Below are 25,955 nucleotides of genomic sequence, written 5' to 3' on the forward strand. Positions count from 1 at the left end.
TTATCAGTTGAATGTCGAGTTGCATTGCAAGCGGGTGCCGGACCCAAAGTACGGCAGAGGTTTTAGATGGGCCTCGAACCTTACCAAGGTGGTTAGAGTGTCCATGCCACACTGCCAATTTGTAATGCAAATGCCAGGCAGTAAAGAAGAGTTATCTTCAAATTTTTCCGAAAGCATATACCATAAGTATATAAGTATGTATGTATAGTCTATCTAGTTGTGAATGACTTAAACCTTTTTATTTTCCAATTACTTTCAACAATATTTCTTAGAAAAAGTTTCGAAAAAAACATTTTTTTGTGATGCAAGATTAGAACCCCGTAAATTTTGATAGAAATCACAACAAAATATAAAGCATATGTGACCTGGTCTACGGAAAGGGGCTTAGGTGTCAAAAAAAAAGAAGAACAATTAATGAGATAACGAGAACTGACGATTATTTTTAACAGCTTTTCCCAGAAAACTAGTTTTCGCACGTTAGCTTCCTTTTCGTAGACCAGGTCACATATAGAAATTTTAATAAATAAAATATATAAAAACGTATACAATCATATTGCACGATTCGTAAAAAAATTATCGCAGAAGAATTATAATAATAAGTAATATAGTTTTTAGCTAGAGAAGCTTTTCAGTTTTAGTACTAATCGTTATAAATAGGTACAAGTAATACGAGTATGTGTAAGTAGATATGGTGCAGGAACTTAAGGACTTAGTAAAATTTGTGACGCGAGTTAAAATTTTTTTAATGCAAATTGTGCTAATATTTCTTTTAGATTTGTTACATAGTGTAAGCACATGCAGCTAAAGAAAATTAATGCAGATATATTAATGAATATGAGTTTTCAACTGGAAGTTGCAGCTACCTGCGGTCAAAGCCTGAACTGGTGGACAGATTATTATCGATAAATCTATAGATATAGATTTTGCTTTTTTTTATTATATTCCTAATTTATTTTTACAAAACTACGCAGTGCTTTCACAACTTATGAATGCTACCAGAATCATTTTACTAGTAGTTATAAAGATTGGACTGAGGAGAGCAGAAGTATGCTGATGTTCTGGAGTATGCAGTTCAGTAACATATTGAACTTCTTCCTTTCCAAAGTTCCAAGTTGCTGCTACAATGTTTTTGTAGAAATTACTACCTACAGCCGGTGGGCTCGAGAGTTTGCTCGAAAATTTAGCGTGAAGCTTTCGCAACTTCGTTCTGGATATTGAACACACTAAACGCCCACAAAACCACGCTTAACAGTGTGATACCCCTCCGGCATGTCCAGAGAATTTATTTTCCTAAAATGGGTGGAAGATAGCCGCTACAACAACATGGTTAGTCAGTGCGACAGTTAAAAAAACAAATATAGAGAAACACTGTTGGTCAAAGGTTAGCGAACAGCTACCAGCCAGCATGAAATTAGGATGGTTAAAAGTTTGAGAATGAAGTCAAAGCGGAGTACAACAAAAGCACGCATTATAGCTTTCTTTGCTTGAACATTTTTTGGGGCTGAATCACGGTCCAGTGGACTATCGCTATTAACAGGTGATCCAAGTACGGGTAGTTTTTTCAGTATGATAATATTCGACCAAAGAGACCACGTCCAGCACGCAGTGAAGAAAATATAGCCGTAGCTAGGAGTGTAAACGAACCCCGTGGAGAGTCGCGAGGCGGCGGTCGCAGCAAAAATTTTCAAAAAATAAATGCCAAAGAATATTCTTTCGTATAATAGTAATAAAAAGTAGGAAACCTTGAAATGGATCACCCTTTAAAACGCGACCAGCCTGAGGACCGGAACTTTTAGCCGGAAATCTTTCGACAATATTAACTTGTGGGCTTGCCAAACACTGCTAGTATCTGGTAAAGGAGAGCAGATGGTTGTGTGGACTATTTCTCTCGAACTTTTAGTTTTCAGTTGGACCCGGTGCTCTGCAAATTTCTAAAATTTTGGGTCCCACTTCTCACTCTTTGGCTCTTAGTTCTTCAACTGTCACCTCAAAACCCATAAATGTTACAAACATGCTTCCAGATTTACAATACTTCCAGTTGGATTTTGTTTTTTAATTTTTTGTTTACTTTTTTTCTATTTAATTTCCTATAAAACGCGATAAATTGTTGGCGTCTAGTTGTGCTTATATGTGTTAGGTTAGTGTGCATTAGTAAGACCACATGGATGAGTTTTTACACTTAAGTAATTTCAATTAGTAACTTTAAAAGCTTACAAGTTAAATGTATAACAAAAACAAAAACATAGCGTTTGATACATTCAAAGCATGACACATGACGACGCACACATACAAGCGCACTTACTACACACACAGGCACACATTAAAATATGATTTTCTTCCTTTTTTTTAATTATTTTTGGTTAGTTATTCTTCTCACACACACCCACAGCCACACACATTCACATTTGCTGGTGAGTGTTATGCATGTATGCTTGTATTATTATTATTATTTTTGTTGGTTTTTGGTTTTTTACTCTTACTTTTCTTACTTTTACTTTTAATTTGTTTTTGCTTTTACTTTTGTTGTTTTATTACAGCTAAATTCGATGCTGGTGGTTAAGTTGTTCAATTTTTTCGTTTGCCGGTCAAAATCCTTCTACTCTAACCTTACATTTAAGCGGAAATCAAACTTTTAACACAGTGACGCACATACATATACATATATCTGACGTAAATGTCACTGTGTGTCCTTGTCCTTGGCACACTCATACTTGTCTCAATCCCTGCAGTACATAGTTTTGTAGAATTCTTCATTAATGTCTTCTACATCTTCTTTTTTCCTCCGTTCACTTGTTCATAAAATTAAGATATCTGGACTTACTTTGTACGCCCCCTTTTTTTACATTTGTTTGGGCTGCTTAGGTTCCTCCCTTTAGTGTGTGGTAAAACTTTTCAGGTTTTAAAAACATTTTTTGAAGAAATTTAGAAAACGAAAGACTCGCGCGAATAATGTCGGATGTCGGCCGCGTTGGCTGGTTGTTATTCATGCAGCTGAAAAGAGGAGCGAGAAGAGTTAATGATTAATATAGAGGAAGAAAACTTAAATTTTGGACTTAAAGCTTAAAATACATAGCATTTTATATACACGGCAAGCAACACATATAAACACATATGGAGACGAGAAACATTTTTCAAACGCTTGAAAGCATACACATTGAAAATGAAAAACTATTGAGAGGAATAACTTAAAACAAATTTGTAAATTGAGCCGTTGCCACCTTATATAATATTATTTTATGAAATTGGATTACAAATAGTGGACTTAATTTTTATAAAAACTATAAACGAAAATACTATAGAAATCACTATTGTTTCGCGCGCTTCGCTCAACTTCTGGTCGATATAATCGGCCTACTGAGCGTACTATTCGCAACACCATCACCCATCTTGCCATCCAGCATTCATTATTATAATATTCGACCGAAAAGATCACGTCCAGCACATAGTGAAGAAAATATATCTGGCGTAGATGAGAGTGTACACGAAGACCGTGAAGACTCGGCGCCGTTCGCAGCAACTCGGACTGACGTATGGAACGACTTGGCGCATTCTACGACGAGATCTTAAATTGAAAATGTACAAAATTCAGCTTGTGCAAGAACTGAAACCGTTAGATCTACTTAAGCGACATCGGTTCGCTCTATGAAATCTTGGAAAGTTGCAAGATCCGACGTTTTTTAGCCAAATTTTGATAAGCGATGAGGTCTTTTTCTGGCTCAATGGATATGTAAACAAGCAAAATTGCCGCATTTGGGACGAAGAGCTGCAATTTCATACAGAAAAAAAGAACGGTTTGATGTGGTTTATAGGCCGGTGGAAATATCGGTCCATGTTTCTTCAAAAATATTGCCGGTGAGAACGGAACCGTCAATGGCGACCGTTAACATGATAATCGGCTATTTGATGCCTGAAATTGAAGCTCGTGATCTCGGCGATATTTGATTTCAACAAGACGGCGCCACTTTCCACACATCGTATCAATCAATGGATTTATGGAAAGAACACTTCAGTGAGCAGATAATTTCACGTTTTGAATCGGTCGTTTGGCCACCAAGATCGTACGAATTCACACCGTTAGACTTTTTTCCTGGAGGAATATGTAAAGACTAATGTCTATGCCGACAATCCCGCTTAGATTTAGGTCTTGGAGCAAAACATCATGCGTGTTATTCCCCAGTTACCAGTCGAAATGCTCGAACGAGTCATCGAAAATTGGACTCTACTTATGGACCTACTGAGACGTATCCGCAACCAACATTTGAAAGCGATAATCTTCAAAAAATAAAGGCCAAAGAAAACTCTTTCGAATGATAATAAACATTCGCCATTAAATTTGAAGTTTCTGTGTTTTTTCTTCATAAAAGTAAGGAACCTTAGAACGTTTTGACAAGCGACGCTACTTGTGTTGTTTACAGTAACTTAAAATATTCATCACGGTCAAAAAATTTAATTAAATCGCGAATATTTTCGCGCGATTATTTTTTAAAACTTGCACAATGAAATTAATTAAACCTCCATCAAGGACCGGTGTTTATCGATGGTATGATAAATTCAATCGAGATCGTAGATCACTCCAAGACGAATTTCGGGAAGACTCAAAAATCAGTTGTTGTGCCGGAAAATTATGATGCTGTGCGCAAATTGATATTGCAAGAGCGACATGCGACCTAACATGAGATAGGGACAACTATAGACATTAATCGGACCAGCATACATTCAATATTGAATGACTGTAAAAAAATTTGTTCACGTTAGATCCTACAAGATTTTTCAATCGCTCAAAAAGAGTGGTCGAGTGAAATGTTAAAAAAATACGATAGCGATGCTTCGAAACACGTCTATGACATCCTGACAGGAGATGTCGTTCAACACGACATAGCGAGCTCCCACAGATTGACTGAAAAATCTTCATTTTTGAGCACACAAAACATCGATTTGATGAGTCATCCTCCGAATGGCTTGGCCGCCATAGTTCTTTTGGCATGGAAACCGCAAATCAACAGAAAGATGGATAATGTTATAGCTTCAGATGGGCAATAGAAAAGAAAAGTAAAGACGGTGCAGAATTTCGGATATAGTGCGCTGAAGATTGTCTTCGAGCTCTTTAGGTGTTGCTGCTTAATTGGCCTAAACCTAAAACGACCAGATCATTTTGACGGCTATTTGACTAGGTCATTTGCTCGAAATTAACGAGTCGCTTAGCTTTGCATGCAATATGAACATGTTTAGACGTAAAAGATGACAAGGCGCACCATTTTGTCGGAAGTATAGATCGTTCGCGTTGATTTCATCAAATTTTGGAAAAAAAAGTCAGTCCGCATCGTGTTATAAGCTTCAATATTGATGGTAACGGCATTTCCTGTCTCATTTCGAAAGAAATACGGTCTGATACCACAATCCGCACCCAACGGTATATTTTTGGTGATGTAATTACGCTTCCCGAACCACACGAAGATTTGACTCCAGCCAATAGCGACAATTTTTACGAAATGGACCTTATCTGAGAAGAAAATTTTTCGATGAACCTGTATTTTCGTAATAGTTTTGGATAATCTCCAAGCGCTTTACCAAAGGGAATGGTGACATGATGAAATGCCAAACCATACTGAACACACAGGCAACCTTATAGGTTTTAGACCCAATATATATTAGGTTGTCAAATATCTCCCGCTTTTTGTCTTTTGAATTTCGCGGCTATGTATAAAGCGCTACAGAGCTCGTATCTGGCAATACTAAACATCTTTGAAACGCCGAAATTCGCGCTTTTTTTAAGTTTTTCTCCGTTAAATGCAAATCCGCTGGAGAGACGCTCCGTGAGATTAATGGTGTTTTGGGGGATCGTACTCTATCACTTCGAATCGCGGAGGAATAGTTTCGACGATTCAGAGTGGGTGAAAACGACACCATGGTTAAGCCAGCCGGCGGAAGATTTGTGACGACTAATACCGATCAAATCATGAAAAACATCGAGTTAGACCGGCATGTGGCATCTCGTGAGATCGCTCAGAAGATGGGAATTAGTCACCAAAGCATTTTAAACCATCTGCAGAAGGCTGGATACACAAAAAAGCTTGATGTTTGGCTGTCGCTTGATTTGAAGCAAAAAAACCTTCTATACCGAATCAACGACTGCGATATGCTGCTGAAACGGAACGAACTCGACCCATTTTTGAAGCGGATGGTGACTGGCGACGAAAAATGGATCACATACGACAATATCAAGCGAAAACGATCGTGGTCGAAGGCCGGTGAATCGTCCCAAACAGTGGCCAAGCCGAGATTGACGTAAAGGAAGGTTTTGGTGTGTGTTTGGTGGGATTGTAAGGGAATCATCCACTATGAGTTGCTCCCCTATGGCCAGGCGCTTAATTCTATCATCTACTGCCAACAACTGGACCGCTTGAAGCAGGCGATCGACCAGAAGCAACCAGAATTGGCCAAGAGGAAAGGTGTAGTGTTCCACCAGGACAACGCCAGACCACACACTTCGTTGATGACTCGTCAGAAGCTACGGGAGCTCGGATGGGAGGTTTTATCGCATCCACCATATAGCCCGGACATAGCGCCAAGTGATTAAAACCTGTACCTGTCCATGGCGAACGCCCTTGTTGGTGTAAAGTTGAACTCAAACGAGGCTTGTGAAAAGTGCTTCGCAAATAAGGAGGGGGCTTCTACGAGGGGGGTATTATGAAGTTGCCGTCTAGTTGGAAACATATTATCGAACGAAACGGCGCATAATTGAACTAGATCCGATCACTGTAACACTTTTTATAAAGCATTGAATAAAGAGCAAAAAAGCGGAAGGGAGATATTTGACAATCTTATATAACACATTTTTGATAATTATTGGCAAAGCATACAAAATACTATTATATACTTATGTCTACATATATATATGGTATATTTTTATTTCCAGGCGCATGCAGAATTACGAAAAAGAAAACCTTATAGATTAAAAAAGAGGTGGATGCTGAGAAAAATAAAATAATTTTACAAAAACTACAACAAATGCAACACTGCATGCAGAAAGTAGCTCAACAACTCAATAGACACACTTAGCATAAAAACAAAACCAAAAAGAGTTTTTTGAATTGCTACCGAATATTAAAAGAAAGAGATAAAGCATTGTATGAGTATAGATGTACATAAGTCTTTTTGTAGAGTCATAGTTGCAGTGCAAGGCAAAAGAAGCACAAATATTTAGAAGAAAAAAGTAAGAAACCTTTATAGTACAGAGGTACTGAAGAAACACTTGAATAAATTGCATTATATATTTGGTGCCGCTTACCAAACTTAGCGCCCCCGCTATCACAGCCTCACTCTCTCTCTCTCTTTTTAGTTGATTGGGTGAACGCGTGCGTGTGTGCTTCTAATTATAAAATGTCTTAGTTCTATTGTACTTTTGCATCAGCTATTTTATATTTTGGCGAGCCTTGCAGTGTATCAATTCAATTTGAAAGCAAATATTTGAAAAAGTCTTTATGCACGTAGTATAGTCGCGACTGGCCTCAATATGGACTTAAAATTTCAACTTAACTACATGCTAAATTCTTAATATAAATGCTAAGAAATTTAGAACTTTTTTAACCAAATAACGATAATGTTAAAGCTTTATATTTGCCGCTAAAAATTGCTTAATAAATTCAAGAAAATTTGCCTAAATATAACCATACTTCAATCGTTAAGGGGTTACATGGGTTTACGGGTTTCAAAAAAAAAAAAAAAAAAAACAATTTTTTATTGTCGTATATTCTACAACACCTCTAAACTCTTTTTCTAAATTTTGAAATTTACCCGAGTAATAGTTTCGGAGATACAGCCTTGAGAACTTATGCACTCGAGGCTAGCTGGGCTAAGTGCGTCGTCTTTAAGGGGCTATACCAATGTGAAAATTCGAAAAAAAAAAAATATTTGCTTTTTCGATAGTTTATATATCCTAAAATATTCTGTGAAATCGGCAAGGTCGTGTCTTTAATAGTTTTTGGATGTCAGTGTTCTAAAGCGCGACCGGTCGCAGGTATAATCATACAAGGTCTGTCGCAAAAGAAACAGAACTTTTTAAATATAACTGTTTCTGGTGGCGCCACCTATTGGTGGGTATATGAAATAAAAAGTTTGATCTCTTGTTGACATTTCGTAAAAATTTTAAGATAATTGGATAACTACAATCGATGTTATCGATCAAAAAGTGACAGCAGCTTTTGGTCATCGGTCGTAAAATACAAAGAGTAAATATTAAATTTTGTTTTAAACTTGGGAAAACGTTTACTGAAACATTTAAAATGATGAAAAAACATTATGGTGATCAGTGCCTATCCCGTAGTAATGTGCATGAGTGGTTTAAGCGATTCCAAGAAGGTCGTGAGGACCTCTGTGACGATCAGAAGTCGGTCGTCTTCAGAAGTCGAAAATAAAGACAATACTGAGTTGTTTTTACGATTCCGAGGGTATTGTACACCGAGAGTTCGTCCCACCTGGCCAAACGATTAATGGTGTGTTTTACCTTGGTGTTATGAAGCGTCTTTTGTCACGCATTCGTCGTGCTCAACCACAATACCGTGAGGCAGGGTCCTGGCGCCTGTTGCACGATAATGCGCCGTGTCATCGGTCGACGCTTGTCACGGATTTTTTGACAAAAAACTCCATATTAATCATTAATCACTCACCCTACTCACCTGATCTGGCACCCTGTGATTTTTACCTATTTGGAAAACGTCATTTGCCCATGAAAGGACACAGGTTTCAGCACATTTCAGCTATCCAAAAGGCGACGACCGATATTCTCAAGAGCATTCCGAAAAATGACCTTAAACACTCATTTGAAATGCTAATTGACCGGGCTAAACGCTGTGTCGAAGCACAAAGAAACTGCTTTGAATAAAAAAATATAACTTTTGAAAAATATTAATTTTTTGTTGTTCTTTTTAACAGTCCTGTAGAGTTTCCAGACTATATATATGAGTGGAATGTTAAATGCGTTTTTCTCGAAACGACATTTTTCAAAATTTCTGACATCATAACTCAACGTGAAATTTACCGATCGTCTTCAAATTAAAACTGAGTATTTTGGGTTACATTTACTATACAATGAGCTACGAGCTTTTTGATTGGTTGAAAATTGTCAATTAAAATAAAAAAACGGCTCTTTTTTACCTAAAAAAAACGAAATTTTTTTTTCCAAATTACGCCATTTTGTTAATTTTTGATATTTTTCAAAGCTCGTAGATCATTGTATAGGAAATATCCTTCAGTTTAATAAGGTTTTTGAATTCTTATTGTTTTAGGTGCTCATTCGGCTGGAATATGGTCAGCAGTTAGGGCACTTTTTTTGACACCTCCGGAGACAGCCCATAACTCCGTTATTTTTCAAAATTTTTGTAAAAAAAAAATCTTAAAATATAGCTTAAAATATATCTTATTACGTTCAAAGAAGTTCCAAACATTCAATTGCGTACTTTCTCTTGAAAAAATTCGCGAAAGTCGCTTAATTTTTCATACGTTACACTTTTATAGCCCCTTAAACTCGCTTTTCTCGAAACTGTGTTTTTGAAGTCGGTTGGTCAGATTTCTCGAGAGCTACTCAACCGATCTTCATGAAATTTTACACAGGTCTTTGAGATACAACTCTTAAAGGCTTGGAGGAAGGATTTTTTTTCGATTACAACTTAAAGAAAAATTTTCCGAAATCATTCAAAATTCAAAATGTCTGCCAAAAATTAAATTTTCAGTATTTTTCCATCGTTTAAGTTCTAAGTTAAGGTTTTAACTAAAACATGTATTTTTTCACTTTGGATGATCCTGTAAGGAATTATGCTGCCAACGCGTGCGCATCTTTTTTTCGAAGTATCACCGGAAACGGCGTCGCAATGGCTGAGTTTAAAATATATTTTTCCAAAAATGTCACAATTTCTTTGTTAATCGTGTATGTTTGTAACAATATAAAAAAATTCTAATAAAATATTTAATTTTTATGTGAGAAAAAATTGTTGAAAAAGGCTGTTTTTACCCGAGGAAACCCATGTAACTTTTTAATATCTTGGAAACGGTGAGGTTTACGAAAAAATCGTGAGAGACCTATTTTATAGAGCATTTAATTTCCTACAAAAGTAAGTGTTTTTTATACTTGTAGGTGAAAAGTATTCAAAGAGGGTCGAAAGCGCGTTTACCATGGACCACGTCCAGGACGGCCATCAACATCAACTGCTGATCAACACGTCAATAAAATAAATGAACTGATCAGTGAAAACCATTTGATCATTCGAGCCTAAGATAAATGAAAGCACGACTGGTTTCAAAATCACTAAATTTTTTCGAAAAATAGCGGGCTGTGAAACAATGCTTTCCGACTACCAGAATGTCATGAAATGTACTAATACTGGAGATGAGTCTTAAATCTGTGTTTACGACCCGGATTCAGACAATCAATCGAATATTGTGGCAAAGCTGAGCCGAAGCCGAAAACCACGTCAAAGCAGGTCAAAAGTCAAGGTTATGTTGACAGTTTTCTTCGACTATTGAGGTGTGGTGCACTCCAAATTCCTTTCGAGAGTTATGCGTCGTTTGCGCGTAGATATTGGAAAAAACAGGTCTGAATTATGGGCCGGCATGCGGACTGCATTGATTCTTCGTGAGTTTTGCGCAAAATTTTCAAGCAATATCGTGCTGCAACCCACGTATTTGCCTGAATTAGCTCCGTGTGACTTCTGGCTATTCAGATAACTCAAACGACCGCTCCGGGGAAACCGTTTTGAGTCAACTGAAGACATTAAACGTGAATAGCTATGCGCAGTGAAGGCTATTCCGGAAATTTACTTTAACAACTGTTGCGAGGAGTGGAAAAAAACGTAGGCACAAGTATATTGTGGTCAAAAGGGAATACATTAAGGGGAACGACAGAGATTTTGTAGCATAAATTAAGGATTTTAAAATTATGAACAAAGTCTTACTATTTTTTGCTCATAGTATATCAGTATCTGCATTAGTTTCCATTGCTTGTTTAGGCCTTAAATATGATGATTAAATCGTATTTGGGTTTGGGAATAGTTTGCATTAATTGATCTCCCCTGTTCCAGAAATTTGGTTTGAATCGCAAACTTAAAACCCGTTCAAAACTGCACCTGCCTTAAAAATGTACTTCAAATTGAATTTTGATAGCGTGTTTTCGACACTTGTCTCTAAAATGCACATTTTAACATATTTTACTGCGTTCTTGGCAATTTTTTCTCACTTACTCATCAACCGATAGATTTGCGGTTTCAATTTCGAAATGAACGGCACTTATTGGCCACGGAATGTTATTTATCGAGTCGGTAAGTGAGTTCAACTTTAGATTGATCCGACAAGTAGTTTCGGAGCTTTGAACTTTTAATCCGTTTTTAAGAAAGTCGGTTAGGAAATTTTCTCCGAAACGTCAGGACCGATCAGAGGATCGAAGAATTAGATTTTTCTTAATTATTTAGATTTTTTAAGCCACTCTGAAGTGTATATGTTTTTACAAAAAAAAATATTTTTTTTTTGGAAGCCGCCACTTTGTTAAAAATTAACATTTTTACTAGTCCTTTCAACATTATCTGTATTCATCTATTTTTTGTTTGACGTTTGGATTTTTCGGAAGTTTTCTTGGAAATCGCCTATGGTAACAAGGGAATTCCAAGTTTTTAAAAATTAACCGATTATTATTACTTTGTACTTATGTGTACTTTTCTATATTTATTAAGCATAATACCTATTTAAAAAAAAACATATTTTCTGACTTGCGTGGGGGTATACATTAAGACAAAAAGCACCCGAAAATTGTAATAAAATTCTTCTGGTAAATGATAGGAATATCTTTAATTACTATGCCAAATAAAAGCGCGATCTGCCAACCAGTTTGTTTTCAGCAGCTGCTTAAGTCGGTACATCTCAGCAGTGAGTTGCGATTTTTACAATGGATAAAAAGTTTCGTGTGCGGAATCGTTGCTAATATTGGAAAAGGCTTACGGTGATACAGTTTTATCAAAAGCACAAGCTTATAAGTGGTACAAAGCCTTCAAAGACGGGCGAGAGAGACATTGTTGAAGACATGTCTAGTTCTGGACGACCTACGATCCCTTCAACTGATGAAAATATTAAAAAAGTGAAGGATATGGTGCTGGAAATTCGTCAGATAAGTGTTAGAGAGATGATGAAAAGAAAGCTCGGCATCTCTCGCGAGTCCGTTCGAATGATTTTGGTGGATATTTTGGGTATGAAACACGTTATTACACGACTCCTTCCGATAAAGCTGATTCTTTTTTCAAAAAGAAAATCGTAAACAGGTCTCTTTGGACATGCTTTGTCATGCGTGTGCGATCTCACATTCATGGAGCGCGTTATAACCGCCGATGGGTTATGGGTTTAAGAGTTTGAGATGCAAACATCGGATTGAAGGGGAAAAACGAGCCGACACCCAAAAAAACTACGCCAAAGCCGTTCAAAAATCAAAGTGATGCTCATTGTTTTTTTCGGTATTCGTAGTTTGGTGCATCATGAATCTGTTTTGGATGGACAGACGATCAATAAGGAGTTCTATTTGACTGTATTGAGGCGTTTGCGTGAGAACATCCGTCAATAACGGTCGGAATTGTAGAAAACAATTCATGGATTTTCCACAATGATAATGGACAATCGCATCGAGCCACCATTGTGACGGAATTTAAAGTCAAAAACGCTATGAATATCACCGTTTCCACCAGATTTGGCGCCGTGTGATGTTTTGTTGTTCCCAAACTGAAATTGCCGCTCCCTGGAATCAGATTTCAGTCGTTTGAAGAGTTAAAACAAAATTCCATCACTAAAAAGCGCTTATGAAAAGTGTTTCAAGGACTGGAATTACCTACTAGATCTAATTTACTGAATATCTTAATGTAGATAGATTGTAAATAAAGTAAATAAAAAAAAAATAAGTGTATTACATCTGATGGAGATTACTTAGAAGGCGACAAAATAAATATTGAAGAATAATTAAATATTTTGAATTTTATTTACAATTTCCGGGTACTTTTTGTCACAAGTAAATCTTTATTAAAGGGTTCTATTTGTATTGTAAATATTTTTTGATAATTGTTGGGTTTCTAATTTGAAGATTTTTTATTTCTCACTTAAGCGCGTGTACTTTTGCCGCTCACTGCATTCGCTGGAGCTTCAATTATACACTATTACAGCAATGGTCTTTGCACAGTTGTCTCCTAGCAATTATTAATTTCAACTTCAACAATTATTTAGTTAATTATTACAATTATTTTGCTAAATATATATGTATGTATATGCCATTTGGCGATAGCAAAGCAATTATCGACTACAAATTTGAACTTTTTAATTGCAAAATGAATGCAAGGCGTGAGCGTCTCATGTGTGTGAGGGAAGTTTGTGTATTTTTTTTAAATTTTTCTTAGCTTTGCTAACTATGCAACCTATAAAATACCGTTATTTATGTAAGTATGTGCTAATATTAAATAAAAAAAGTGAAGCTTATGACAATTTGTTGGCAAATTAAAAGTTGGCGTTAGTTGAATTTGCCTACAACTTTTTCATATTATAAATTAATGTAGTTTGGCTGCAGATTTTCAACATTTGCAGCGCAAAATTCCCAAAAATTTAATTTTTTAGGTTAAGTTTAGATTTTTATGAAATATTTAATATTACATGCAGTTTAATGCTTTTAAATGTGCGTAGCTTTTGAGTGGAAATATATTATTTGTTTGTTTTTTTTTTTGGTATTTGAATTTTGTTATTTTTTTCTTTGGTTTTGCCTAACTGGTGCTGATTTTTTTGTTTTTGGTTTTTACAATAACTAATGTGCTGGGCTATCGGTAATTCGATGTTTAACGCGTGCTTTGCTGCATGAAGCGCGGCGCAGAGAACTAACACTGCCGCCAAAAGTATCATGATCTAATGATTCCGATGAGAATGCTACGGATATTGAAAGAAAAATATTGGAGGGGAAAAATTCATAAGCAATTGCAACACAATTTTTTTTACTCTCTTATGTAGTATATAATATATGTAAATATATGAGCTTATAAGTGTGATAATGTGACGTGAGAGTGAACGTATGGATTTTTATCTGTAACAGTCAGATTATCAGAAATGTGGATGTAAGTACATATATACTATTTTCAGAGCACGAAATGAGAATTGTTCAGTTCGATGAATAAATAAAAAGAAAACAAGAAGACTAACTTAAGATGCGCCGAAAGTTTCTATGCAAGAACCTGATTTTGCTCCGTCAGTTTGTATGGCAGCCATATGCTATAGTGGTCCGATTTGAACAATTTGTTCGGAGTTTGTGGCAATGGCTTGAACAATAATCCATGCCAAATTTCATGAAGATATTTGCACAAATAAAAAAGTTGTCTATACAAGAACTTGATTTTGGTCGTTCATTTTGTATGACAGCTATATGCTATAGTGGTCCGATTTGAACAATTTGATCGGAGTTTGTGGCAATGGCTTGGACAATAAGCTGTGCCAAATTTCATGAAGATTTCTGGTCAAATAAAGAAGATTTCTATACAAGAACTTGATTTTGATCTGTCAGTTTGTATGGCAGCTATATGCTATAGTGGTCCGATCTGAACAATTTCTTCGGAGATTTCAGCAATGGCTTGGACAATAATCCATTCCGAATTTCGTGAAGATTTTTGCACAAATAAAAAAGTTGTCTATACAAGAACTTGATTTTGATCTGTCAGTTTGTATGGCAGCTATATGCTATAGTGGTCCGAACTAAACAATTTGTTTGGATATTTTAATAATTGAGCTTTCTAGTAACAAAGAAATGTGAATATTTTGCAAAACTCTATTCGCAACATCAAATGAAGGTACTTTCATTTAATGCAAAGAGATTTCCACCAGTTTATTTATTTTTGGCTAAGGATTACTAGCACTTCCTACCATATGTATCAGGGAACAAGCATTACCAGCACTCATTCAACGGCTTCTTCAGTTCACAGGACTATGCTGAGGTCTTCACGAAATTCATCTAAAGTGCGACCGTGGTGGGTAATAACTTTCAAATTTGGCGCCTATATTATGATATACCTAGAGAGAGAGAATTAGAGGGAACAATTTTCACGATGAAGTCCTATTAAAAAAAAACTCTATAACAAAACCATAAATAGCAGATTGATATAGCCGATTATTTTTGCTCCGTATTGTAAATTACTTTCTGTAGAGAACTCAAAACCCAAACCATACTAATAGTAGGAGCTTTTTGGACCTATTCAAAAAAATACTGGCTACAAATTTTTTGGGCGACTGTTGTTGTAACAGGTACCTAATACCCGTTAGGATGGTAAGGATTAGATAAGTTGTCATCGACGTCATCCAGCGGTAGGCCTAGGCAATTTTCTGTTTCGACAGGGTCGGACCAAAGAGAGAAGGGTGTCAGATGTGTAGGGTTAGCAGGGCATATGAAGAGGTTGGTACTGTCATGCGGGCACTCATTGCACGCTAGACATATGTTTGATATGTCAGGATCTATTGTGGATAAGTAGGAGTTTAATCTGCTACAGTATCCAGAACGGTGCTGCGCAAGGGTCACTCTCGTTTCTCGCGGCAACTCGAGCTCTTCGTCTGCAATGGGTGGTGATTTGAAACCAAGTACGCCTTTAACTGAGAGGGAGTCGGTGTAGGTGTTAATGGCTTAACTGTGAATGGCGGTCAGTGCATGTCTGATGTTTGTTGCGTCCGATAGTTCCGATCTGCAGGAGTTTGGTTGGTGTATTGCTTTATGTCTTCGTCCGCGGTTCCGCTTTAAACAGGTGACTGCAGGAATTATTTCTGCGAAAGCACCCCAACAGAAACTGCTTGGAGAGGAGTTCATTATGCTCCTTAATTAGTAGTCCTGTCGTAATCCCGAGTGCAGTGTTTGATATGTTTGTAGCTCCGTCGTCTGCGTTTCACTGCGTCCAGGCCACCATAATGGTGCGGCGTAATTAAGGACCGGCCGGTCGATTGCCTTGCATGTTGCCAACAAAGTCTTTGTCTTTTCCCCATGTGTTGCCGGCTAGCGACTTGAGGATTTTGTTGCGGCTCAGTACTTTGCCAATAATCGCAGTCGTGAGAGAAGTGAAGTAGCATAGGCTGTCGAAAGTCACACCTAAAATCTTAGGGTCATTGACAGTCGGATCTTAACGCCATTGACTGCAATATCAATATCAAGTCTGTACTCATTCGTCCAGTTTGTGAATATAGTCACTGTGATTTTAGTGGGAGAGAGGGTTAGGTTCTGTGCAGCGAAGGTGCGAGAAAGGTCGGAGAGATAGCCGTTTTCGTTTGAGCACATGCCATCGATTCCATTATCCGACGTCACTATCGAGCAGCCTTCAGCGTACGAGGTGATAGAAATTCCTCTGGTGGCTGCAGGAGTTTCGAGATGTAGAAATTAAACAGTGACGGGGTGGGGGACACCACCCCGAGGAGCCTCCTCTTTAATTCTTCTGTTTGAAGTTTTTACTTCAAAATGGAACGGATGATTGACAACCGCTCAGGTATTTCAGTTCTGCAGTGATCGTCGATTTTTCGATGTCCTCAAGTAGCGTTGTGTGATTGACTGTGTCGTAGGCTTTTGACAAGTCCAACGATACGAGGATCGTCCTCAGGCAGGTTTTTGGTTAAGGCCGTGAACTATCTGGGCCTTTATGACGCTTAACGCTGTGGTGGTGTTGTGCACTTTTCGAAAGCCATGCTGGTGGTTTGCTAAGCAGCTTAGATTTCTTTTAGCACACTGCCCATAGCACAAAGACTTATCTTACAACAGACGAGTCTACTTAACCGAAAAGGACCCGAATTTTTATGCGGCCAAGCATTGTCAACTCGGCAGCATTCCTTCAAATAACTGCAGAGCGCAGAGATGAGCATCAGTTTCAGACCCAGAACTTAATAAGCACAATTGATTGAAATGCCATGACATTTTGACAACATTCTAATTAAGGTTAGTACTCTAGGGCAAGGATAGAGATTTTTTATTTTTTGTGTGATATTTAGGTTAGGTGTAAGATTTTTCAGCCAGTATATAAACAGAAATTCGTTAAAAAATTGTTAAATATAAACATACTATTGTGATCAAATTGAAAGGTGCAGCGAAGTATAAATTAAAGATTCACCTTTCAATTTGATCACAGTGGTATGTACGTACTGGTGTCTCAGGTGAAACAAATGTGAGTGAATTAAAAAAAAATGCATGCAATTATGAAAGTATTCAAAAAAAATATATGAACATGGTTATACAAAAAAAAAATATTCGTTTAATGTGAGGTTAAGTTTGAAATGTTGATGTATTATTAAATACTCAACACTTTTAAGGTTATGTATGTTATTTAAATATATGCCTTTTCTATTTTTGGCTAAAAAAAGTCGCCATTTTGTTATATTGTGTATATTTTTATGCGTGTGTGTGTGTGTGTACAGTTGAAAAAAAAAACAAGTCGCTCAACTACTAAATATTTGCCGCGCAATGCAGTGTGTCTACGGCGCATACAATACTTTAGTGTTAGAAAAAGCTTTATAACTATGTGCACCATTACTATGGCGTTAGTCGCTAACAGAACTCAACTAAGTTACGCAACGGAGAATAGAGCAAAATATTTATATGAAAAACTATGTGTCATGTGCTGACTATATGCGAAATTGCAATAAATTATTTGGGAAGTCTTTGAGATGTTGTCGTGTGGCATTTACCTTTATCAGTTGGTGAACCTAGAGTAAGACTGCTGAGGCTCGAACTCAAATTGTATGGACGTGGTGATGGCGGCACCGGTACAGTCTCATCACCTGGCAGGCATGTCTCAACCATGGCCTCCAAACAGTTCACAAATAATTCCGAAGATTCGCCCATCATGGTGTACTAGTGGGTGGTAAAAGTAGTTTTTTTTATAAAACTTTGCTACTAAATAAATAAAATGTGCGTCTGTACCTTCGTAAAGGGACCAGCGAACCGCCAGAGACCACCAAAGCCGCAACTTTGCAGGAAATGCAGTTGCTGTTGTGAAGGATCCTCGCTGGCGAGCATATTTTGTATGATGCTTTGTACTGAATTCAGCACGACTTGGTCGTGTGACACTGAGAGTATATTGTTAATCTTCTGGTCCAGCAGCGAGTGTCTGTTAAAGTAAAAAAATGGTAGAAAACAAACATTAACACTTAAATATTGGAATTTGTTTGCAACGCCTCTTACATGACTGGAAACACCTTGGGAAATACAACCGAACCCTCGGCCAGGTACTGATAGAGCACGCGCGTCTCATTCTCCTCTGTCGAGTATTTCACCAATGTGGCCAAAACCGTTAATACCAGCGCTTGCGTGGACAAATCGGAGAGCACTTCGGGATCCAATAGCACATTAGACTCATTGGAAACAGATGAACGCGAGCCACGCTCCTGTAGAAAGTATATAGTTTTATATTGTCATTTGTTAGTTGTGGAAGTTTTTTTTGTAAATAATTAATTATGGTTTTTCAAGATATTAGTTGAAAATTTTGGGTAATTAGAGTGCATACTTAGTTATATAGACATGCGAAGCAAACAATTAGGTTCGTGTCAAGCAACGGTCAAAACAAGCAATTGAAATAATTCACAATTTATATAATAGAGACAGCTGATTTAATCTAAAAAGGAAAGGTTATAAGATGAAATCAAGATGAAAAAATTTTAGAAAATGAAAAAGTATGTACAAAAATTATTAAAAGTTATAAAAAATAAAAAAAAAAAATAAAAAAAAAAAAAAAAAAAAAATAAATAAAAAAGTTTAATTTAGACCAGTTTTCAGTTCATTGGCCAGTTTGTATGACAGCTGTTGTATATGCTATAGTGGCCCGATTTAAACAATTGGGTTCCGAGTTTCTAGCAATGGCTTGGACAATAATGTATGCCAAATTTTGTGAAGTTATCTGGTCAAATAAAAAAGTTTTCTATACAATAATTTGATTTTGCTTTAAACAATTGGGTTCTGAGTTTCTAGCAATGGCTTGGACAATAATGTATGCCAAATTTTGTGAAGTTATCTGGTCAAATAAAAAAGTTTTCTATACAATAATTTGATTTTGATCGAACACTTAAATAAATTTGAAACCTCTAACTAAAATTAATATTAAAGAAACACAAATTAATTTATTTTATTTATACAACTACAATTAAAAATTAAGTAAAATTATTTTTTTTCTATCAAATCATAAATAAAAATAGTGCAACAAAAATACATTAATTACGAACGCAACAAATTTCTACTACTTCCAAGTATTAAGCAACTTAAACCAGAAGCAAACGTTTTTACTATAAAAATATCGAAATAAATAACTCTAATAATGCATATCTTAAGACACATGAATTTAAAACACACAAAAAAACTTATTAATAACTAAAACACTGATATTTCTAATAAATATCTTTGAGGGTGCCAAGCAAACGACAAAGAGGTGCTTGTTTGGACAACTGTGCGCTTTTGGAAATAAAAAGTAATTTTGTGTTGTCGCATATTTTAGTACTTTTACAGTTTTCTTTCTCAGGCCAAATATTTATTGTGTGTGTATATGCATAGTTATGTAGGAGAGTGGTGTTTAACACGAAATCAAGTCAAGTGCGGTACAAAGAGTGTTTGTTGTGTTGTGCTGCTCAAACATTCATTAACATTTATGGAAAATATGAATATTTTGTACAAGGAAACAGTTAATTACAACTAAAAAAGAGCTAGAAGAGCAGGTCTCATGAGAGTATAAGAAAAGGAGGACGAGCAATGGCTAATAGAGCTAGTAGTAAGTAAGAGAAGAGAGCACAATAGCTAATACCTGGCGTTCTTCGATAGTGCTCGTATTATTCGGTTCTTTTGTTGTTGGCACCGAAAAAGAGCGCTGTGTTTTAAACAAAACTTTGGCATTCATCTAGATGATTTTTGTTTTTTGTATTGATAAATTTTCAAATCCATATGCATGATAGTTTTCCAAATAAAATAAAAAAACGTGTATAACCCAAATACAGGCAGCCACCATAAAGTTACGAATAGAAATCATAAATCATCAACCACAAATAAATTCCAATAGCAAGTTCAAATGCCCATCGTCAATTGGGTGGAGGGCGGTTGTGTGAGAAAGAAAGGGAGTTGCATGCAGTTGATTGGTTGTTGTCGGTGTGTTGGTTTAAAACAGCAATTTCAAAGTTAGTCAAAACAAAGAAACAAAAGATAATTAATATATTTGGTAGCAAATTGTTATCAGGATATATTTTTTTTAAATTTAAATTAACGAAATTAAATTGATTTTTGTTCAAATCATAAGTAACAACACGTTGAACATATCAGCAATATGTTTTGAGTACACGATTTATTACGATTATGTAATGCAAGCACCAAATTATTAGCAGGCAATAATTTAACATGTAGTTTTTGGTATCGATTACGTAACGCATATATATTTGTCAACATAAAAATAGAGAAAATATAGAAAATAGATTTCAATCAATTACTTTACGTGATTTATACTTGCTTTAATGCAATAAATACAGAAAATTTTATTACTTTTACGTCTACAAAACGGAATAATAAGCAGGATGAACGCTGGCGCTTAAGTGGATTCAAAAAAAAAAAACCAGAAAATACTTGAAATTCGGCCGCGACGAAGCTTTAATAATCCTAAAGCTGAATTTTTAGCATAAAAAGATACAAAAAAAAGGTATCTTTCGAATTTTGAGCAACCAATTTGTATGGCAGCTATATGCTTTAGGGGTCCGATCTGAACAATTTGTTCGGAAATTGTAGTGCTGCCTCGGATAATAAGCTGTGCCAAATATCGTGAAGATATCTTGACAAATTAAAAAGTTGTTCATACAAGCATTTGATTCGGATCGTTCAGTTTGTATGGCAGTTATAAGCTACAGTGGTCCGATCTGAACAATTTGTTCGGAAATTATAGCAATGGGTTGGACAACAATCTGTGCGAAGTTGCGTGAAGACAACTTGTCAAATTAAAACGTTTTCCATACAAGCACTTGATTCCGGTCGTTCAGTTTGTATGACAGCTATATGCTATATTAGTCCAATATCGGTGGCACCGACAAATGAACAGCTTCTAGGAAAGGAAAGTATGTGTGCAAAGTTGCAAAGCGATACCTTAAAAACTGAGGGAACTTACTCTCGTATAAACAGACCGATAGACAAGACGTTACCGCAATAGATACGGATTTTATCCGCTCAAGGACGATTATAGTGTCGGTCAGATATCGAAATAGAAAAGGTCTATATATTTTATATTTTGAAGAAAACTTGAAATAATGATGATGCTGGTAGATTTACTACGAATCCATGGATATTTCATAATCCATAACCGTAGTCAGGTCAAATTCTAACACCGGCGCCCTCAACATAGTGTCTTAGATTAGTTGTGGCGACAGCATGATGGTCAGAGACTTCTCTCTCCTGAAGTTTACAAAACTGCTTGACTTAATGTACCGGAAAATATTGTCTTATTTTTGCACATTCATGAACGTAACTTTTTTCGAACCGAAAAAGGATGATGTATTCTACTAAACTTCTGAAAAGTGAACAGAACTAAAAGTGATTCGCGTTCATCTTGCATTAAAAACAGTGGTCGGCATTATTGCTTAGTGCTCGAACTCTAGCTCTTTCGAGAACTCTGTGAATTTAGGCATGGGTAATATTAGTTCGCACCGACTCGATGGAGCATGCCGTTCCCACGACAGTCGGGTCTACGTAACCGGAAAGGACCCGGATTTTTATCCGGCCAAGGACTGACTGTCGATACAACAACAACAGCATTGAACTGGCAGAATTGTCAAGATATGCCGACCACTGATTCAAAAAAAAAAAAATTATTTATAATATTAGAGTAGTAGAGTTAGTATTAGATTAAAACATATTATACTTAGATTGAATAAATAAGAACTGTTGAAAATAGAAGCTAATATACACACATAACATACAATAGTTGCTTACCTGATGTGCGGGTCCTTTGTGATGACGCGCAAACTGTAAAGCTGACTGATCGAGCATATCCCAGGACTTTTGCCGACGTGGCAGTGACATGCCGAGCGCCTGCAAAATACATATAACGGTATTTTATTAAATTTAAACAATTAGTGCGCGACATTTACATTCTGATTGCCATAGAAGATCGTTTCGCCATTTTCCATAATGCTCAAATCGGTGGTCCATCGCGGTATGGCATGCTTGACGTGGCAGCGTGAGCGAACTTCCTCGGAAACGGCTACCAGAGCCGTCAAATAGGCAACACTGTCAGGTGTCACTTCGAATTTGTCGCGATGAAAAGGTTTGGCGACGAGACTCAGCAGCGTGCCGAGTATGCGCGATGTGCGAAAGACAGTTGAAGGTGTGGGATGACGAAAGCCCTAGAAAGTGGAAAAAATTTAATAAAATAGTGTCACATACCAAAGCACAACAAATAAGTCATACTTTTAGCAAGTGACCGACGAGTGCAAAGTGGAAATTGCTGCGAAACGATAAGCCAACTGCATGATCGAGTTGCTTGAAGTGCCACTCAAGTTTTTCGCGTGTACGCATCATGACATCGGCTATGCTCTCGTGATCGAAGCAACCCTGACGTTCCAGTGTATGCAGATTTTGTTCGAGAAATGCCAAACCGGCGTCATACAACGATACTTCGTCTAGCTGCAGTACCGAGATAGCAACCCAAAAGAGGGCGCGATGTATGGGCGATTCCTGCACACCAAAAATAGAAAATATTTTCATCTTTGAGGTTAAAAAATAAAATTATTATTATTAACTTACAGGTCTCAGTAGGGGTTGTATGCGCGTCAAACACAATACGATCGCCTCGATTAATGTGATGTCGTTGAACGATTCCAGTGCTTTTACTAAAATGCGCAAAAGTTGTTTCACTTCCTGATCGGTTATGCTTTTACTAATGCAACCGTAAACTATGAGCGCACGTGGTTCCAACGCAGGGTTGTAACAGAAGGCGAAACTGCGCGACAACGTCGTCCATGTTTCCAACCATTGGCAATCCGGCACATCGGGCATGCAAACCGACATGATCTCCGACAGCGAATCGACCACCTCTTCCAATGAGGGCAATGTGATTCGCTCCACATCGGCTGGTAACATTTGACAGACGCGCTCATTGCCCAACCATCTGTCGGATGGATGTCGATAGCTCGAGCGGAAGGCTGTTACAGCGGCCGATTTGACTTTGCTGATACCGAAGAGCGCATAGAATTTGTATAGTGAGAATTCCTCGAGTGCCAGGCGCAACACGCGCTTTGCGTTGTCTGAGAAAGTCGGTTTAGTGCAAGTAGTCAGCGAGTGTATGATGTTGACGACGAGACCGTGTATGGAGGCGCGCATCGTTACCGAACCGGAGCAGATCTAATAAGGTGGGAAAGAGTGGAGTGTTAGTTAATTAAAGTCAGTGGCATAACTACAACTTCGGGCACCCGGGGCCAAGGATGTTCTGCCGCCCCCCTTTATCTACCTACCTACAAGTGAGGTGGTTCGAACAAAAGTGAATTTTTAATAAATATCTTCGATATTAAGAATATAAAATTTCGGAACTAGAAGCCACGCAAATTCTGAAGTTCCAAAATTCTCACAATACGGTTTTTGAGGAAATTGACAGTAAATTTACAAGACATCTTATTAGAAGCCATAGAAAAAACCCATTTTCGCCCTATATCTTGTACACTTTTGACACAATTTGCAGGAATTTTTGCCCGAATTGGAGTTTTTAAATACCATTTTTGGAAATTTGGAAATTTTGGTTGAAGTATTTTTCTGTTCTGTTTTGTTTTGCCGCCCCCAAGACGTTGCGCCCGCGGCGACGGCCCCCTTTGCCCCCCCTAGCTACGCCACTGAATAAAGTTCTAAATAATAATACGTACACATAAGCTTAAGTGAAAAAGTTTAAGTATGATACAAACGTTTTAAAATTGAAAATTAGGTTATATTGTAAACACAATTGTTCAAGGTGAAAATATAAATCATTAAAGTTTTAATGAACGTTAGGTTGCCATCGAAATAATTTGACGGATCCAATACCAGGAGATATGCTATTTCGACGGGGTCGGACGATGGGGATAGTGGCAGAAAGCATTCCTGAAAAAATTTCGAGGAATGGTGCCGAGTTGACAATTCCGGATCCGTTCCGGTTACTTAGACCTGACTGTCGCGGGAACGTTTTTAGATGAGTGAGGTTCGGCGGTGGTGGTTAGGCATGTCGGAGTTGATTTTGGGTAAGTAGAAGTTTAACCTGCTACAGTACCCAGAACGAATTTGCGCAATGGTCCCTCCAGATTCTCGGGTTAACTCGGGCTCTTTGCCTGTAATGGGCAGTGGTTAGATCTGCTAGTCAATGGCCACGAACTCTAAAAAAACAGTTGGTTCTGCGTTATCGGAATTGACCCGGACGGTTATTTTGGCGATCTAACGCTGTTTAGATCGGTGAGTTCTAGGTTAAGTGCCGTGGGTTAGATCTAAAATTCTCTAACCTCACTTTATATACATCAATGATCTTGCAGTAAATGATCCACCTACTGCAGAAGATTCGTAAAATCATTCATTTTACACTAGAAACAAATGAATCATCCCCAATAATTTCATAATTTTACAAATAATTCACTTACAACAACAAAAACAAACAATAATAATTCGAAAAATCAATATAAAATAGAATTATGTAACGCTGGAATTAAGTACTCACCAAAAACGTGATAATATGAAATAGATATGGCAAATGTGTTACGACATCAAGGCAGTTATTGAAGGACAACATGAGCAGAAAACGCGTCAATATTGCAATATCATCCCACATCATATGCTGCTCCAGAAACTGTGTTGGATTGGTGCAGGTCTTATCCAAGACGCGGCACATGCGCGTTATTATCTTCTTCGACACCAACAGCACATTGGCAGAGGCGAGCGCCACAGCCGTGTCGGCCATAATCTCCACATGCGGCGAACCCAAACCGTAAGTAATCGATTTGTGTAGGAAATTATCCAACACCATATCGATAAGATCGGGTATGCGACCAATAGAGCCCCAAATTTTCGCCTGCACCGATGGGTACATCTCCTTCTGTTCGATTGTAAGACAAATCAATTTGTCTAAAATCTGTGCGACCTTTAGCTTTTTGGCATCATCGTTCGATTTGCAAAATTTCAATAGATTATTCAGCCACGGTGTCATATATTCCAAGCATAAATGCTTCAATTCAATTGTGCTACGCTGGAAACCCTGTATGCATTCCTCTAGAAATTCGAGCGTTAAATGTGGCTCGTTGGTGGCTAATTTCTCGCTGATGGATTTAATGAAAATTGTGTTGTTCGATGGTATACACAAACCGTGTGCCTCCAATAGTTGACCTTCGATTTTCAAATCAAAGGAGCAGGTGAGCGAGCAGAGTAAATTATAGGCAGCTAAACGCAAGGTGGGATCTGAGGTGCCTAGATTAAGTAATGCCATATTCAAAAGTGTACCGGGCACATCTTTGGGACGTATTTTTTGGTGCACCGTCACCGATTCTGGTTGACTTAACTCCCAACGATTGCGTATATGTATAATGGCCTGTACAATGGTATCACAATCATTGTGTATAAAGCTAAGCTGACCGCTTTCATTTGTTATGGAGAGCGTAAATTGATTATCATCCACCAGACAAACTTCCTCAATTTCGGAGGCATAATAGACATCGTTCAGCAGTACTGAGTGACCCAGCACTTTGGTTTTCTCCACTGCTGTCACTTGCAATGCAGTGGGTCCGACTTTTATAGCAACTTTGGTATCTTTATGGCTAAGCTTGAGCGCATTATTGAATACCTTGAGATCTTCGTCTAGCGATAATGTGGCGCCTGGCAGTTTCTGTTGTTCAGTGTCGATGTATTCATTGAGTTTATTGGACGAATCGATGAAGACTAGTTTGCGATCGCTCTGTGGATTAGTTATAATAATAGT

General features: G+C 37.3%; 1 protein-coding gene across 2 annotated transcripts in view; it reads right to left on the bottom strand.

The window, feature by feature from the left end:
* Positions 1-497: 497 nt before the first annotated feature.
* Positions 498-25,955, bottom strand: part of LOC120775465 (neurofibromin) — a 37,091-nt gene continuing 11,633 nt past the window's right edge. Inside the window, exons 19-28 of one of the 2 annotated variants that reach the window (XM_040105667.1) lie at positions 24,705-25,931; positions 22,778-23,374; positions 22,442-22,708; positions 22,123-22,377; positions 21,965-22,063; positions 19,806-19,898; positions 18,200-18,402; positions 17,939-18,125; positions 17,704-17,869; positions 498-2,991 (exon numbers count right to left, since the gene is read on the bottom strand). In XM_040105667.1, coding sequence (XP_039961601.1) covers positions 2,984-2,991; positions 17,704-17,869; positions 17,939-18,125; positions 18,200-18,402; positions 19,806-19,898; positions 21,965-22,063; positions 22,123-22,377; positions 22,442-22,708; positions 22,778-23,374; positions 24,705-25,931 — 3,102 coding nt within the window. In that variant the 3' untranslated portion in view covers positions 498-2,983. Of the gene's footprint in view, positions 2,992-13,813; positions 13,933-17,703; positions 17,870-17,938; positions 18,126-18,199; positions 18,403-19,805; positions 19,899-21,964; positions 22,064-22,122; positions 22,378-22,441; positions 22,709-22,777; positions 23,375-24,704; positions 25,932-25,955 lie in introns of those variants that run through there. The other variant, XM_040105659.1, reaches the window with a different exon arrangement.

This window comes from Bactrocera tryoni, chromosome 1 (genome assembly GCF_016617805.1).
Source record: "Bactrocera tryoni isolate S06 chromosome 1, CSIRO_BtryS06_freeze2, whole genome shotgun sequence".
NCBI classification, from domain to species: Eukaryota; Metazoa; Arthropoda; class Insecta; order Diptera; family Tephritidae; genus Bactrocera; species Bactrocera tryoni.